A 16,984-nucleotide genomic window follows, 5' to 3' on the forward strand; every position below is an offset into this window, starting at 1 on the left:
AATAAATAAATACAATTATGGCTTACATATTATCTCCAGTATCCTTCTGAATACTAGTTTCTGGGGAACATGAGTGGGGGAGAACTGTTGTGCTCATGTCCTGTTTGTGTGCTTCCCATATATGTTCGGTTGGCCACTTGAGGACTATGATGCTGGACTAGATGGGTTGTTGATTTGATCCAGCAGGGCACTTCTTATGTTTTTATGCTTGTCCGAAGCCATGTTCAGCTTTACAGATTAAAACCGGTACCCTGAATGGGGCTTAGGCATGCCCTGGCAACCAGTGTAAGCGAACAAGGACTAGTGTCCTTTAGCAAGGATGCAGCTGAGCACTTCTTTGGGCCCGGGAGTTAGAGACTTGGAGAATAAAGATTTGCAGTACTGCAAGTGGGGATGACAACAAAATGTTGCTGCGTATAGTGCTCCTGTTCAGGATTCCAGACAGCCAGTCATGCCCTGTTCCAGGATACTCCATTCAATGCGTACTTCCCCTGTGTTTTCCATCCCTGCCCCCACTTAAGCAGCAAGTTAGGACTCCCACCATTATTTTTAATACTTCTGCACATCTTGAAGTTTCCACAAGCTAGTTAACACTCCCTTCTTGAGTGCTGTTGGCTACAAAAGGGCTGCTACAGAAAGTAGATCAGCCACCGTCTCTATAAAGTCTTCTTTTCTGCAAGTGATTTTGAGTGCTGTACCAAGCCGGATAAATAACAGAAAGTTATATTACATAGAGGTGATGTGGGAGGCGAAGCATATATTCTCATAGTTTCCTCTAATACATCATATTGAAATGACCTTTTGATTTGCTAAGGGGCATCTGCTTCAACAAGACCGAGATGCCTTTTGACATGCTCTCCTCCCTCCTTTTGGCTCCCTCCTAATAGCTTTTCCTTCTTCTTTTAAAAGTGATGGATGGGCAGATAGAGACGAAGTCATTGAAGGGTACGAAGCTGAAGCAAATGGGGGCATCACAATCAAGCTGCAGTCTCCGGACGTCGTGTCATTCGATGACTATTTTTTGAAAATACGGCTGGAAACCAACACGCGGAATCCCTGGTTCCCAGAATTTTGGCAGCACAGGTTCCAGTGTCGCATTCCAGGACATCCTCTAGAGAACCCCAACTTTCAAAAGAACTGCACTGGTAAATATATACATATATTATTAATAATAATTTCCAAACAAGAGCTTGCCCTGCCTTGCTCTGCCCTGCCCTGCCATGTGTCTTCTCTTTTTCCTGCTTGAGCATTGCAGTAAAAGCCTATACAGTACATGAAATCATGGAGGAAACCCCACCATCAAATCATGGTGGGGTGGTAGGCAAGGTGCTGTGTCAACATGGGGCAATCTCCACTTTGCTACTACTGGTCTTTGATGAACTAAGGAACTCTGTCCCTGGCACTCCAGCGGTGAATGTTCAATGATGGGATATCTAACTGGTGTGTTAGGTCAGGCTTTCCCCATCGTGGTGCTCTCCATGTGTTGTTAGACTCCAGTCTCCATCAGTTCCAGCCTGGATGGCCTAAGGGCCAGGGCTGATGGGAGCTGTAATCCAGCTGCATCTGAAGAGCATCGCATGATGGGGAAGGCTGCCTGAGATGTCCTCTGGCTGTGCTTAACCGGTTCTTAATTGGTTTTTCTCTCCTGCCGCAGCAAAGCAGAAGTTTTTGTTTGATTTCAAAATGAATTTGCAGGTGGTAAAATAGGAGAATACTGTAGAGTGAAAACCTGGCTTGATTGCTGACAAGGCCTGAGGCATTTTTTCAGACCTTCACACAAGGTGCTGAAAGTGCCTTCCAGCCTCTACCCTGCTGTTTGTGTGTACATTGTTAAAGCAGTCGGAAAGCAGGCAAGAGCCATTTGTAAATCAAATGCGCAGTAGAGCCGGTGGACACGCCTGCTACATACATGGGGAAAGCACACAAAAACCTGCTTTCAGTGAAATGCCAAAAAGACAGTGAGGTTATAATACAACTAGTGAGCCATCCCTGCTCCCAACTGAATGAATTGTTAATACAATTATTTCTTAGGAACTAAGGAAGATGCTTTATGCCAAGTCAGACCAATAGTCTATCTAGCTTAGTATTGTCCATACTGTTTGGCTGCAGCTCTAGTCCAGAAATTTACAGGAGAATCTATCTTAGCCTTCCCTGGATATTACGGAGACGGAACCTGACAAGCACCATTTGGATACAAAGAATGTGCTCTACCAATGAGGTGCAGTCTCTCCCTGTTATTATTTAGAGACAATCCTATGATCTCTGGGAGAGTGGGCTTGGCACCCCAGGTCTCCCCACCATTACCACCAGTAGGATTGTTCTGCGTGACAAATGGACAAACCTCTTCTCGCCCGCTGGGATAGGTGTCCCCCTCCCAACCAGCAAGTGCCCCCATACTGAGGGGGTGGAAATGACAGAAGGCGCAAATAAAAATGCATGTTCAAAAATACATAATTTGGGTTTTCAGGGTGCATTTTAAGAATAATTGCTTGGACAATGTGCAGGTGTACTCAGCAAAATCACATATTAAAATTAGCACTAAAATGCCAATGAATTGATAAATAGCAAGAACTAAAATGTTGGTGAATTTTCATGAGGAGTTTTAAAAATTCACAAACTTGTGGAGAAATGTGGCAAATGGAAATAAAGTTTGGGCAGGAAGGGGAAACGGAAAGCAGAGTGAAACTGAAATGGGCAGATTCACCCATCCCTATCAGGGTGGCACTTTTCTTTACTTTAATAAGCTGTTTCTTTTCAGAAGTGATTTCCAGGGACTTCTGGCAAGGAATTAAGGCCCTCTCCTGTTTTTTGTCCCTTTACTGAAACCCTTTGACTCTGTACAGTAATCATGTAACTATCATAGGTAGTAGCCATTGATGTGCAACAAGTATGGAGTTCTCGCTGTTCAGGATTCCAGCTGCTCCATTTCTCTTCTCTGATTTCTCATTTCCCCATTTCATTGTCAGTGTTCTGAGCCCACTGAGCATATTCGGCCTTCACTGGGCTATTTGAGGTTGTTTGGGATTTTTGCCCCCTTAGGTGTTTTCTTTTATCTTTTTCGAAAACCCTTTTTGTACTCTGTGCAAGTCTCATGGTGTCCCCTGAGTCCAGCTGACACCTCCCTCTTGTCTGTGCTGGCACCTTTTTTACATAAGTAAAACTATTTTCCCCTCCAAGATTAGAAATAAGAGGGATTCATAGATCTATTTCCCATAAACTTGTTCTTATCGTTTCTGAAATGCATTCCATGCTAGTTTATATATTGAGGGGGTTGGAAAAGATTTTGTAAGAGACAGGAAATGCAATGTAAATGTGTGGGATTCCCCCCGCCCTTGTTTTCTTCAAAGTAATCACAGAAATATGCTGTGTTTGTACATTTTTGCTCCTCTGAAAAGGCCCAGCACAGCTGATTTTTGTTCTAAGCACTAATTTTAACCCCTTATTGATCAGAAGAGATAGAATTAATATGTGCAATATGGGATTTTATGTTAGAAGCCTAGATACAACACTAAAGATCAGGGATAGCAAATTAATGTGCCCCAGCTTTACCTGCCTAGATATCTGGCCATGTCTTTAGGACGCACCGCACATGGCTGATGTGCCCCATGCGATTTCCCCCCACAGACTGCAGATGTGATCTTCATTTTAAGCTTCCTTGGGAATTGGGACTGTTTGCGAAATGGCGTTATAAGTTTGGACATATGGAATGTGCCTTGGTATGCAATCTGTACTGTGGGTACTGGTTGGTTTACTGGCACATTAAAGCAACAACATTAAGCGGGTCCATATTACAGGAGGAGAGTGCATTATCCACCCTGCAGCTTTCTGTCACGTCTTTGAAATTAGGGTTAGTCTTGTGTTGGCACTGTGTCCCTTGAGCACCACTGGAAAGCGCCAATGCGCTAACCAAAGCTAAGGACAAAACACAGCATGGAACAGATTGCATGTTAAGGTCTGCATTCCCTGTGTCTAAGAGCATCAGTCTTGGTCTTAAACAAGCTCGTCATGTTGAATGATGTGAACAGTCACTCAAGGGAACAAAGAGCTCAGGAACAGAGAAGAATGGGATATTATGTGCAGACTACAGAGACGGAAGAACTGAATTAACCCTGAGGCTGAACATAAGAAGAACCCCGCTGGATCAGGTCACATACCCATTTAGTCCAGTATCCTGTCCTCACACTAGCCAATCAGATGCCTGTGGGAAGCCTGCAAGTAAACACATCTGCAAAAGCACATTCCCCACTTGGGAAAAGCAGCAAATGGTGTTCAGAGGCATACCACTTCTGTTACTGGACGTAGTGCACACTCATCATGACTATTAGACATTGACAGCCTTATCCTCCATGAATTTGTCCAAATTGGTGGATATTGCTACATTTTATGGCAGCGAATTCCATAGTTTGAATTATATGATGATCGTGTAACTGGTTCCATTACTATGCCTCTGGTAAGGCAAACTCTCTGTCTGGTAGCTCACAACAGAGAGCTAGTGTGATGGCTTAATCATGGTGTGTTACTAGCTGATAGTTCAAATTGAGCTAACCTTTGTGAGGCGGTTGTTCACCCAGTTAGCCAGAGGTTTCTTATTTAGAAACCACACAGTCCTTCCAAAGAAAAAGGAAATAATGAGTACAGTGAATGAAAGGTTTCTTGCATGACACTACTGACTCCATACATTTCATCAGATACCTTGCAAAAGTGTATTTAGTAGTATTTCATATTTAACTATATACACAATAGTATTGAATATCTGAAATATTTTGCAGACAGCACGATGCGTTTAACAGATGATATCAAAAGAATTTAATGTATTCAAATTCAGGAGGGTAAAATGTTGCATTCAGCATTGGAAATGTTGATGAGTTTAAATATCAAATATTTGGTAATACCTGCTTCAACTCTGTATTCTACATGTTCCATGGTATAATTGTGTACTGTAATTAAGTGGGAAGTGTTGACGAAACAGATGTACAGGGAAAGCACACAATGCTGTGTTCAGATGTGTATATGGATGCTGATGTCAGCATTTGATGAAGAGAGTAGTGCCATTTTTATATATAATGACATCCAGTGGACTCCTGGCAGCATTTTAGGGCTGCCACCCCTTTCCTATTTTCCATTTTTTAATGCTGTTGGGGGGGGGGCGTATGAGGGATTGTCTCTCCAAATAAATATGTAGGATTTGTGACGGACCTGTGAGGAAGGTGGACTCATTTCTGTCCACCACTGCTGAGAGAAACCCAGCAGCGGTTTCCCTCCATCTCCTTTACCTCAGGAATGAGGAAATCTCATTAATGTCAATCTCTGCAATAGCTACCATACAAGTTGACCTTCATTTTTGCTTACCTCAATTTTTGATAACTAATTTGCTTCGTTAACAGGGATGAGGGTTTGGCATTAATTTCACCTTTTCTAATATTATCCCTTGGAAATTAAGTGGAATGAATATTAAGGTGCCCGGTTTTCCCCCCACTGAGAGTGAGATATTCTAATTTTAACATGGAGCTGGTGACACCAATGTTCGTGTCAGATGAAGGATTCCAAATTGTTGAATGTTTTACTTTCCCTAATTTTCCAGCTTTGTATCTGAGCAAGAAACAAAAGTTCATGGCAGAGAAGAATGGTGTGCTCCCTCTTGTGGGCAAAATCTAGTCATTTCTCCTTTGTGAATGCTATTTGAGATACAGTAATTAATGTGTATATCTGGATCTCTTTCAATCTTGAGACATGAAAAGGTAAATTGAAGTGGGCTGGATTCAAAAGGACTATAGGTCCATGCATATTATTTGAATACAATGCATTAGTAACTGATTTGAATAGTTGCTTGGATTGAAACTTTAGGCTATGCCATAATCCACTGAAACTACAAAATCAACATTCTCCACATTTAGGCTCAGAATCCTAAAAGTGTTTGTGCCAGCAGATAAAATGGTGGAACTACATCTTGTTTCAAAATATCCCATCACTATAGAAAATACTCTGGTATCTAAACCATTGGGGGAAATTCACTTCTGTCCTCTCACCTACTACTTACATTCTCTTCTTATTGATAATTAATACTCATTTCTGGAAGAATGATGTTCCTGGTTCCCATATATTGGCTCCTCAGAAGGACTTGACTATGTTTACATGGGCTTTCCATGAAGGGCTAGAATACTGAACATCCCCTTTTCAGAAACTTCCCTAAATCTGAGCTCTTTATGGCGAAGCCCCTGACCATCAGGTCCAGTCGTGTCCGACTCTGGGGTTGCGGCACTCATCTCACTCTATAGGCTGAGGGAGCCAGCGTTTGTCCACAGACAGCTTCCAGGTCATGTGGCCAGCATGACAAAGCTGCTTCTGGCGAACCAGAGCAGCGCACAGAAATGCTGTTTACCTTCCCGCCGGAGCGGTCCCTATTTATCTACTTGCACTTCGATGTGCTTTCGAACTGCTAGGTGGGCAGGAGCTGGGACCGAGCAATGGGAGCTCACCCCGTTGCAGGGATTCGAACCGCCGACCTTCTGATCGGCAAGCCCTAGATTCTGTGGTTTCACCCACAGCGCCACCTGGGTCGGCGAAGCAGGAGGTTTCAAAAGAGCTGGAAAGATGTCCTTTTTCCTTCCCCTCTCTTGAAACCTCTCCCACTCTAGAAACCTCATCCACTGAACAGCAGTGTATGTGATACAATAAATCTATGAAATAAATACATAAAATACCTGGGCAGGGAATATTCAAGGTATGCATCAGTATATTATTTTGTAAACTAAAAGAAAAAAAGAAGCATGAACCTTAGCTCAGTGGTTCCTGTGTTCCATAGAATATTGAGGGTATAAATTTCCCCCTCTCAATATTTTGCAAGATTTGTGTCAGACAAATTCATTCTCTGGGTAAAGGAGAAATTCACCAGTTTCTTGGAAGTGGGGCTAACTATTAGTCATGGCTCAGACTCTTTCCCCCTCATCCCCCCTAATTTGTGTTGGCTCTAGCATTGTTCCAGGGCATTGTAGAGAGAAATAGGTGACTGCCACAAAAGAAGGTGGAAAATATTCTGGGAAGTGGAAAGGGAGCAAGAGAGATTTTTTACTTTCCCCCAGAAAAACCTTTTCTAACAACTTCTGCCTCAGCTTTGGTTGTGGGTAAAATACATGGCATGTTTAGGGTTCATGGGGAGGAAAGTAGAGAGGGGCGTACTGGCCTGTCAGTCTTCCTTAATATCCTAGAGGATGTCAAAAGTGTTGGCAGACATTATAGGGAGTTTTCAGAAGGGACAAAAGGAAAAATACTCCGGGTACCCTTTTCCAGTCTCTAGAGACTTTCCTCCACTGCTGTAGAGAAATAAAGTACATAGTTTTGGGGCTGAGAGCTTGGCCAGAACCTTCAGCACAGTGCAGCAGGGGAAGGTTTCAGGAATGTAAGAAAGAAAGAAAAGTGTGTGTGTGTGTGTGTGTGTGTGTGTGTGTGTGTGTGTGTGGTGTCCCCCAACATTGAAAGCCTCGAACAGCACTACGAGGCTGCTGTTGCAGGCTGGCTGTAGCATAGCTGCCAAGTTTTCCCTTTTCTCACGAGGAAGCCTATTCAGCATAAGGGAAAATCCCTTTAAAAAAGGGATAACTTGGCAGCTATGGGCTGTAGTGCTAAAAAGGAGCGTTCCTATTAGGGACAGCTGTTGAGGGTTCCTACTAGTAAATGTTGTATAATATCTTCCAAGCAATATTGTTGAGCTTCCTAACTCTATATTCTATGTAATACAGACAAAGCTATTTAAATGTCAATAGCTCTGCTATTCAGGTTTAAAGTGACATTTCAAACCCACTGAAACTTTTAAATTAATATAAGCGCTTGATTTTAAAGGTACTTCTTGAAAATGCATCAAGTACTGCTAGATATTTTGCAGCTTCACAGGGTATTATATAACAAATCACAATAAATAATAGTATATATGCACAAGGATTTCAGACCTGAAGGCCTTATACTCAAAATCAAGGTCTCTATATCTCTTCAGAAAACATAACAATGTATTATTTTTATATAGCTCATTTCAAGGAGTCAAGCGGTGTGTGTGTGTGTGTACATGCCCCCCCCCCATTTTTATCGTCACAACAACCTATTAAAGCAACAGGTCACCACCCATCACACTTTTGCTGCGCAGATACTTGTATGATGGCACCTCAGTAAACCGCTTTCCAACTATTTAGCAGAGTTGTCATTTCCTCAGTGAACAGTAGGCAGTAAGCAGTGAACAGTAGGCAAGTTATTCTGTGATAAAACACTCAACGACGTCTTGATATCACGGTCAAGAGATTTATTACCTGACCAGTCATAAAAAGCATTCCAGTAGCAAACAGCTATTAATGGCATTCTTTCAGTTAAAAGTCTTTCAGTCTCTTCAGCACGGCATAATTACAGGAACAGTCCATCATCTCATTAGCAGTCCTGATGCAGCTCTCCTTGTCAGACGTCTTCCATCTGCCGTCAGGTGTCAGGCAAAAGCGAAACTGATCGTTCCTCCTTTTATAGGCATGCTTAAAGGGCCACAAATGTTCTGGAACCTTCTAGAAACTTCTATCTGTTTCTGCCAGAATGATTCCCTAACGCAACTGTGTGAGGCAGGTTGTGCTGAAAGAGCATGATAGCCCCCCCCCACCTTGTCTTCCTCTTCTGGTAAGCAACTGCCAGGTAGCTAGCACTGTGGCACTGTCCCATCGATCAAGCAACATCCAATATATAACCTACTGTATTATATTACATGAGGCACTTTTGTTTTCAGTATTTAGAATGCAGATCCTTTAACAGCTATTGTGATTCTACTCTCTCGTTAACAAGGCAAACTTGAATTATGTCAGTGGCTTTGAATGGGTGGGTGGGCAAAGCCTCTGTTTTCTTGGCAAATAAAATAATACTTCAGAGCACTGGAATGAAACCGCACTCACTTAGTGACATCTTGGATGTGACGTCTGCAGCCTTTTGAACTCATTATTGCTTCAGGTGCCCTGCAAGCTCCCAGATGCTTAATGCATTTCAGGCCTCAGCAAAGTGCTTGTATGATGTATTTTAATTCCAATTGCTGCTTGCAGAAAGGTGAAGTTTATTGTATTCCAGCTAAAAAGGAGCTTGACTCAGCATATGGCAGGGAGCACTGATTTTGTTCAAGTCTGTAATATGCCAAGCAAAAAGCTTCCTAGCGCTAAAAACACATTATAATGTTGGGTGAGTTGGGTGAGGAAAGTAGGCTATATGCAGGATCCTTTTAAACCCTAGATCTAGGAAGTGTTAAAGCCACGTTGGGTTCCTGTGTTGAGGTGATTGCCTGGGTGATGGCCCATTCAGAAAACAAAAGAAAGGAGGTTCTGTGCGAAATGGCAAATGGTGGAAAGAAAAAGCCTGAGTTGAGAGCTAGAGAGAGAGAAAGAGCCATGTTTGATTTCAGAGACTATGAAAGAAACAAGACCTTTTTGGGGTGCTAATGCTGTGAACCCCACCATTGTAGGCTCAGGTTGCATATATGTGTAAATAAACCATAAAGGCACCACAATCTCTGCTGTGCCTCATTCCAAAAGGAAATGTGAACCCTGAGTAAATGTCTGGAAACGCTGGAATCTCACACCACTCAGAGATTGGTGTGGTGTGAAATAATAATTTCAAATAATTTCTCTTTTTATATGCATCTGGTATCGAAGAATCTTTTTTTAAAAAAAAACAATGTATACAATATTTCCTATATACAGCATTTTCCACTGCCCCCCCCAGTGGCTCCAGAAACTAGGCTGATACCAACCTCATTTTGCAAATGGGGAACAACTGAAGCTGCCAGGACCACCCCTGACCTCGTGGCTGAACAATAATTTAACCTCTGGCCACAGAATCCAAAAGTCTACATACATCTGGCTGTCCACTGGCCATAGTGTTTCAGTTGCAGTAACAATCTGTTAATCATTTTATTTAGAGAGTAATAAGATATCTTGGTAACAACGCAGCTTAGCTCAGTTTGGATGCCATCCCAATGTGCGGAGGAGCAATTCAGATGGCACCAACTACCACACATTCAGTTTAAGGTTTGCAGGAGTGCCTGTGTGCAAAACCATTCTGCATAGAGAGCTCTCATTCTATTACTTTATCCATTTGGAATATTCCAAGATCCTCTGTGAAAAGAGGCCCGGTCCTGCTAAATCATGGTTTAAGCTCAAGCAAAGCCTTGGGATCACCCACTCTCCCTACTCTGTCCTTCTCCCACATGACTGGCAGAAGGTCTTTGCCAGTGCTTTGTTTCAGTTTCACAAATTCTCGCTTGAAACCAGTGATTGTGGTTTAAAACAAACCCTGGTCAATTTCAAAACAAGCCAAACTGAAACCATGAGCTAGGAAGCTGGATTGTTTAGTTAACCAGAGTTCGTGATACAACACAGTCTCTACTAACTATGTAGTGACAAACTCAGGTAGAGAGGGGATTGGTTGTATGTGTTGTGTTAAAAACAGTTTTAAAATCACAAAGATTACATAGTGTTTGCAAAGGCACAAAGTAGAAAAAAAATGCTAAACAATAGTATCATCATAGAACTGGTATTTTCCTATGTTTCTTTAGTAATAAACCCCTACTTTTGAATGCTATGTAGGGCATCCAGGAATCACAGTCCAATGGAAGGATGTTGAGTTTCCTCCCTTGCCTCATTATCAAGTACTTTGAAGCATGGAGTTGACTTGTAGTAAAAACACTGCCTGGTGTAGTATGGAGAGCACAAGGAATTTAGGCATGTATTAATGCGGGTCAAAACACCACATACGTTTATAGAAAGATTTGAATAAATTAGGAGTAAAATGTTAGTGAGCTGAGAATGCTTGATCAGTTGCTATAAATATATTAAGTTTTACATAGATAATTGTATATATTGTATGATATTGTATATGAAAAACTAGTTAAAAATTAATAGTAGCTAATAATACAAAGAAGGTTGTGTACGCACCACCAGAACTTTGAGTGGTGGTTCTACTCCAGAAAGGCTTCATTGTATAGATTAAACACATCTGAAGAATTCCGACTCTCATGCATGACTAACATAATGCCTTCAGCTCTAATGTAATGAAATTTGTTGTCCAATACTCCCAAAAGAATGGGAAACTAATTCACACTTTATTATTGCATATATTAATGAGTTGAGCCCTCATGTTTCTTTTTTAAAAGTGGCATGTTATTTCAAGGGAAAGTCAATTGTTCCAGTGATTATTAATCCCTACCAGCAGTCATGTTTACTGGTCATAAAAAGTAAGTAGTAGTTTTTTAGCAAATGAACATAGAAGGGAAGTTAATTGTAATTTCATTTTCTAATGCTTTATATAAGTAACAGACTGATCCTAGTATAGACATGCTTTAATTGTACTGTTCTTACCCATTAGCTGCAGTGTTGAGGTACAGTTCATCTGCATCTCAGTGCTGGATTGAGAGTTTAGCTCAAGGCTGGAACACCTCCAGACATTGCTGAATTACAACTTCCACGATCCCTGACCACTGGCCATTGTGGCTGGGGCTGATGGGAGTGGGAGTCCCACAGCCCTGCTCTAGATCTTTGGGTCCATAACTACAGTGATTGTTATCATTCACAACGACTCGAATACAGTCTGGAGAAGATGGGCTGGTTCCCTGTTTTCTCCAAGGACAGGACTAGAACCAATGAGTAGAGATTGCACAGACTTCCCATGGGCATCTGGTTGGCCACTGTGAGAACCGAGTGCTAGACTAGATGGACCTTTGATAGGGTTGCCATATTTCAAACAGTGAAAATCCGGACAGAAAAGTTGCTGAGCTTTTTTTGGCCAAAACAGCACTGCCTATTGGGCTGTCGTACATCTGCTCAGACACTGCTGCCGAATGAAGTATTCCAGATCTGTCCAGAAAATTCCTTTCAGCTAAGTATCACTAGAAACTTCCCAAGGGTGAGAGCCATTCAAAAGTGGAACAGATTGACTCAGGAGGTGGTGGACTCTTCCTTGTTTGCCGTATTGATGCAGAGACTGGATGGCTATCCATCAGGGACACTACAGATGCAACTTGCATTGCAAATCCTGCATTGAGAGGAAGGGTTTGACTAGATGATCCCCATGGTCTCTTGCAACTCTGTAAATTCAATTTATTCAGACACAGGATGCCTTGCTTGCTCTTAGCAGCCCATGTTTTGCACCATCACCTCTCTGGTTGTTGCAGCTGTTATTAGCTAGCCAAAACAGCTTTTTGGGGGGGGGGAATTGAAGGTTGTGTTGCAATCGATAACCACCACTATCTTCACAACCTCAATCAATAGCACAGTGTGAATAGATCTGGGACAGTTTAATCTCTACAGTTGCAATAGAATGCATTGATTAATTAATGTTTTCAATTAACCTCCTTTGTAATGTAAAAAGGAAAGGTTCTGACATCTCAATTTGAAACATTTGAGTGTCAGTTCCATGTGATTCCTCCAATGTTACTTCAGAAATGCTTTAAAACTTCTCTTACTACAGCAAAAAAGATTATTATCCAAAGATTGGGTGGGCGATATAGAGAAGCAACGCAATCTTAAGCTTGGTGGGGGGACATGTTCCCCAGGACATTTGGGCGTTATTCCTTCATTTCATGTGCCAACTTACTTATCATCCCTTCTTACTGCCACTCATCGTTTTGCTTTTATTAAGGCACGTTTTTAATGTCTTCCCCTCAAATGTCCTCCTTCACAGATTTTCTAAGGGCCAAGTTTCGGTTTTATGTGCCTGTGATAACTCCTCGATTGAAACCCTGCAGCACATAGTGTTTATATATCCTTTATATTGTGCTGTCCGGAAGAATTTATAGCTCCCACTAATTCAAAAACTCCCTGGGCATCTGGAAGATTCTCACCTTGCTTTTTTATTGCAAGACACAAATCCGTTTGTAACTCTACAAATGGCAAAAAAATTAACTTCTGTTTTGACATATAAGAGACGGAATGGATTGTTATATACAATTTGAAATTCTTTTATTATATCCTTATCTAATTCTGTATATCCTTTAAGCTATTTTACCTTTTAATTGTAAATCAAATTGTGCGCGTTTCTGTTCTTGTTTTATTATGTCTATGAGCTTAAAGCTGAAATAAAGTGATTTGGATTTGGATTTAAAACTTCTGCCCATATTGCTTTGCTTTAGAACAGAGGGGCCTAAGCTTACTCAAGCCAAGGGTTATAGTGGCCCAAAGTCAAAGTTTTTTTTATTTATAAGGAGTTGTCACACCACACACACCAAAATGGGGAGCCTGCAGAGCAAAACAAAAACAAAAAACCCTTTGGCCTAATGACATCACAGTGGAAGACCCATACCTACACTAAAATAACAATAATGCTAATAAATTTATTTCTTTTTTAAAATAACAAATGGGGATGGGTCTTGGGAGTCCACAGAAAGCAATGGCAGACAATCCACAGCCCATGTACACCACTGGGCTGTGGGTTATCTGTCATTGCTTGTTACTATGTTAACATAACATGCAACTGATACCTATTCCGCTGGGAGATGCTTTGCTTGCACCGTTCTGTGAAGAAGCTCTATACTTTTCCTGGAGCAATATTTGAGCAGCTATGGAGGTGATGCCATCGCACTGAAATTCATGTGATTGACATACAAGTAACAGTGCTCCAGTCTGAGATATCAGAAATGTTAGGCTGTGAGTATGGCTGCTGAATGGAGAACATTGTATTTGTCAAATTTATTTGGGTTTGAGAGCAACCTAGTGGAAGGCAGTAATCACCCACCTTGCTCAAGATGTGGCTAAGGAGAGCCTAAGTATGCTGTTTGATCACTTGATCCTTTTGCCTAAATATTAAGAAGTTTCAAATACCTTCTTTCTTTTTTTGCACAAAACACAAAACTTTCAGATATTTACATTGCCGCAAGGGATGCGGGTGGTGCTGTGGTCTAAAGCACTGAGCCTAGGGCTTGCCGATTGGAATGTCAGCGGTTCGAATCCCCGCAGTGGGGTGAACTCCCATTGCTCAGTCCCAGCTCCTGCCAACCTAGCAGTTTGAAAGGACACCAGTGCAAGTTGATAAATAGGTACCTCTCCGGTGGGAAGGTAAACGGCGTTTCCGTACACTGCTCTGGTTTCACCAGAAGTGGCTCAGTCATGCTGGCCACATGACCCGGAAAAACTGTCTGCAGACAAACATTGGCTCCCTCAGCCAGTAAAGTGAGATGAGCACCTCAACCCCAGGGTCATTCGCGACTGGACTTAACTGTCAGGGGTTCTTTACCTTTTTATTTACATTGCCACCGCTAAACATTGATACATATTTTCCCCAAAAATGTGGTGGAGGAGCACACAGATGCCACACATAATGAAAACAACACTTTGATGCTATTGGGGATGATTGTGTACTTGATACTAAGCCATAGGTGCAAGCAGAGAAGACAACTTTGCATAATAGGATCGTAAGAATCATAATAGAATTGTCATATTTTCTGTTACATGAAAACAGAGAGATAAAGAGCTGTCCTGTGAAGGATTAAGGAAAGAAGGCTGACATTTTGGATTTATCTCTTCTGGCATACGGCACAATTGAGGGCCCCCTCCAATACATGAGGGAGGCTTTGAGAATGGCACAGAAGCGCCGGAAGCGAACATACGAGTCTTTTTTGTGATCGCATGTCTTCCTTTCAGTGATATGTATGGGGACATCTCATCATAGGAGAATAGTGAAAAAAGGAGATGCAGGGGAGGCTAACAGTGCATTACAGTATATACAAATGGGGATAATGGAATCCCAGACCCTTTTAAAAAGAAGAAAAGAGCAGTCACTTTTTGAGGGGGTAATTCAGAAGAGGGAAGCAGCATGTGGGTGTGCACTGAACTTGCTTCACAGGCTCCCTTTAAAAATAAATAAGAATGTTTATATATAAATAAGGTCTGGTATTTTTGTATGTTTAAATTTCATCCTACGCAATATCTTTAACTTACAGGCAATGAAAGTTTGGAAGAAAACTATGTCCAGGACAGTAAAATGGGATTTGTTATCAATGCCATCTATGCTATGGCTCACGGCCTCCAAAGTATGCATCATGCTCTTTGCCCAGGACACATTGGACTGTGCGATGCCATGAAGCCCATTGATGGCAGCAAACTCTTGGATTTTCTGCTCAATTCTTCATTCATCGGCGTTTCAGGAGAGGAAGTTCGAATTGATGAAAATGGAGATGCTCCTGGAAGGTAAGCAACTATGTCACCCTGCCTTGCCTAGCTTGTGCAGTTAGAAGCTGATACTTTTAACACTGTGAATAAGGGATGGTGCTCCTCTAGTCGCTGCTGTACTTCAACTCCCATAAGCCCTAACCGGCATGGCCAATCGTCAGGGATAATGGGAGTTGTAGTTCAGCAACATCTGGAGGGCTGCAGATATCCCATCTCTGCTATATAGTACAGCAGATGGATAGTACCAGTAAGAGGGAGCAACGTAGCCAACCACCATGTTAATCAACAAAAGAAAAGGCCATTGAGTTCCTTCTTTCATATGATAGCGTTAAGCACCAGTAAAGAAGGCATGGCACAGGTTCCATTGAAGCAAAAGTAAAACAAACAAAAAAGTTTCATGTAAAGAACTGTTGGCGGAAAATAATTCATTTTCATACTTTTTAAAATAAGAATAGTTTTATGTTAATTACCTGCAGTAGAGGTTTAAAGCTCAGTTATATGAAAATACTGTTATGCTATTAGGCTTCAAATTCACACATTTTGCCGCAGCATTACAACAGAATATAACAAAAAGGTAACACTTTTCCTATAAAAAAATAATAATGAACAAACACCACTTGTGTAAGAAGCCTCTGATGGACTCAAAGCCTTAACATAAGGTGTGCAAAGCTGAGCAACAATGCACTCCATATAAGTTTATTCACAAAGAATCACTCATTTTTATATTAAGAATTCTTAATTACATTTATTTTCTTCATTGACGAAATAGCAGAGGCCTTTATATTTGACCATGTTTCTATACAACTATATTCAGTAAGTATCAAAACAGGAACAAAATAAAATGCAATGATACATATCAAAAACATTTTATGCTTTGCTGATTATTTCACAATTGACTTCTTTGATGGTTCTAATTACAAGCCACAACTTAAATAAACTCTGTAGACTGTCAGATCATATAAGTGTTTTTAATCTTTTGCATACTGTGTGTATCAAATTAATGATAGAAAGCAAAGTTCTGTTCCAAAACATGATTCATGTAAGATATCCAGTACTCCAGCGCAACATTTGCTCATTCAGATGTTTTGGACTACAACTCCCATCAGTGACAACAAGCATGCTGTAAAAACAACTATTTAAAATATTCCAAAAAAAGGAGTAAAAAACAGGTGCTGAAAACAGTGCAGTGAAGGCATTTACCGGATGTCACTAGGCAGGTTCCCAGAGTATAGATGCTGCCACACAAATTAGGAACTGGTATTGTGTGGCACCTGTAACAGTGGCACTTTTGCACATCAAAGTGGTTGAGCAGGCATATTATGGGGCAAGGTGATCTCACAGGTAAACTGGTCCCAAATTGTTAAGGACTTTATATACTACTAGTAACACCTTGAAATTAGCCCAGTAGCAAATTGGCAAACAGTGTTGATACCTGGGCACAGCTGTTCTACGCTGACACAGTCTAATTCCTTACTGCAAAGTATGTACTTAAGAAATATTAAGTGAATATATCCCTGTAGAGCTTGTGGGCTGGTGTTGGCCATAGTAAAGATCTATAACAAATATTAAAGGGGGAAATTCTTCAGGTGAGACATAAATAGCCCTGAGTCCTTTACTAGTGCATCAAAACAGACTAATCTAATGTTCCTTCACAGAAGATAACTGGCTTCTGGAAAAAAGATAAATGATGTTTATGCAGCCTGGGGTTTCCAAAACTGGGAGACTTTTTGAGCATCTGGCAAAGTGTGATAAATAGCTGGCATTTTATGGACAGATTAGGGGCCACAGCTTTGACTGGCCATCTGTCTGTACTT

General features: G+C 41.3%; 1 protein-coding gene across 1 annotated transcript in view; it reads left to right on the forward strand.

Moving 5' to 3' along the window:
• GRM1 (glutamate metabotropic receptor 1) overlaps positions 1-16,984 on the forward strand; it is a 162,400-nt gene that overhangs the window by 113,572 nt on the left and 31,844 nt on the right. Inside the window, exons 3-4 of the mRNA XM_035110662.3 lie at positions 910-1,145; positions 14,942-15,188. Of these exons, the coding sequence (XP_034966553.3) occupies positions 910-1,145; positions 14,942-15,188 (483 nt within the window). The remainder of the gene's footprint in view (positions 1-909; positions 1,146-14,941; positions 15,189-16,984) is intronic.

This window comes from Zootoca vivipara, chromosome 3 (genome assembly GCF_965207765.1).
Source record: "Zootoca vivipara chromosome 3, rZooViv2.hap1.1, whole genome shotgun sequence".
Lineage (NCBI taxonomy): Eukaryota > Metazoa > Chordata > Lepidosauria > Squamata > Lacertidae > Zootoca > Zootoca vivipara.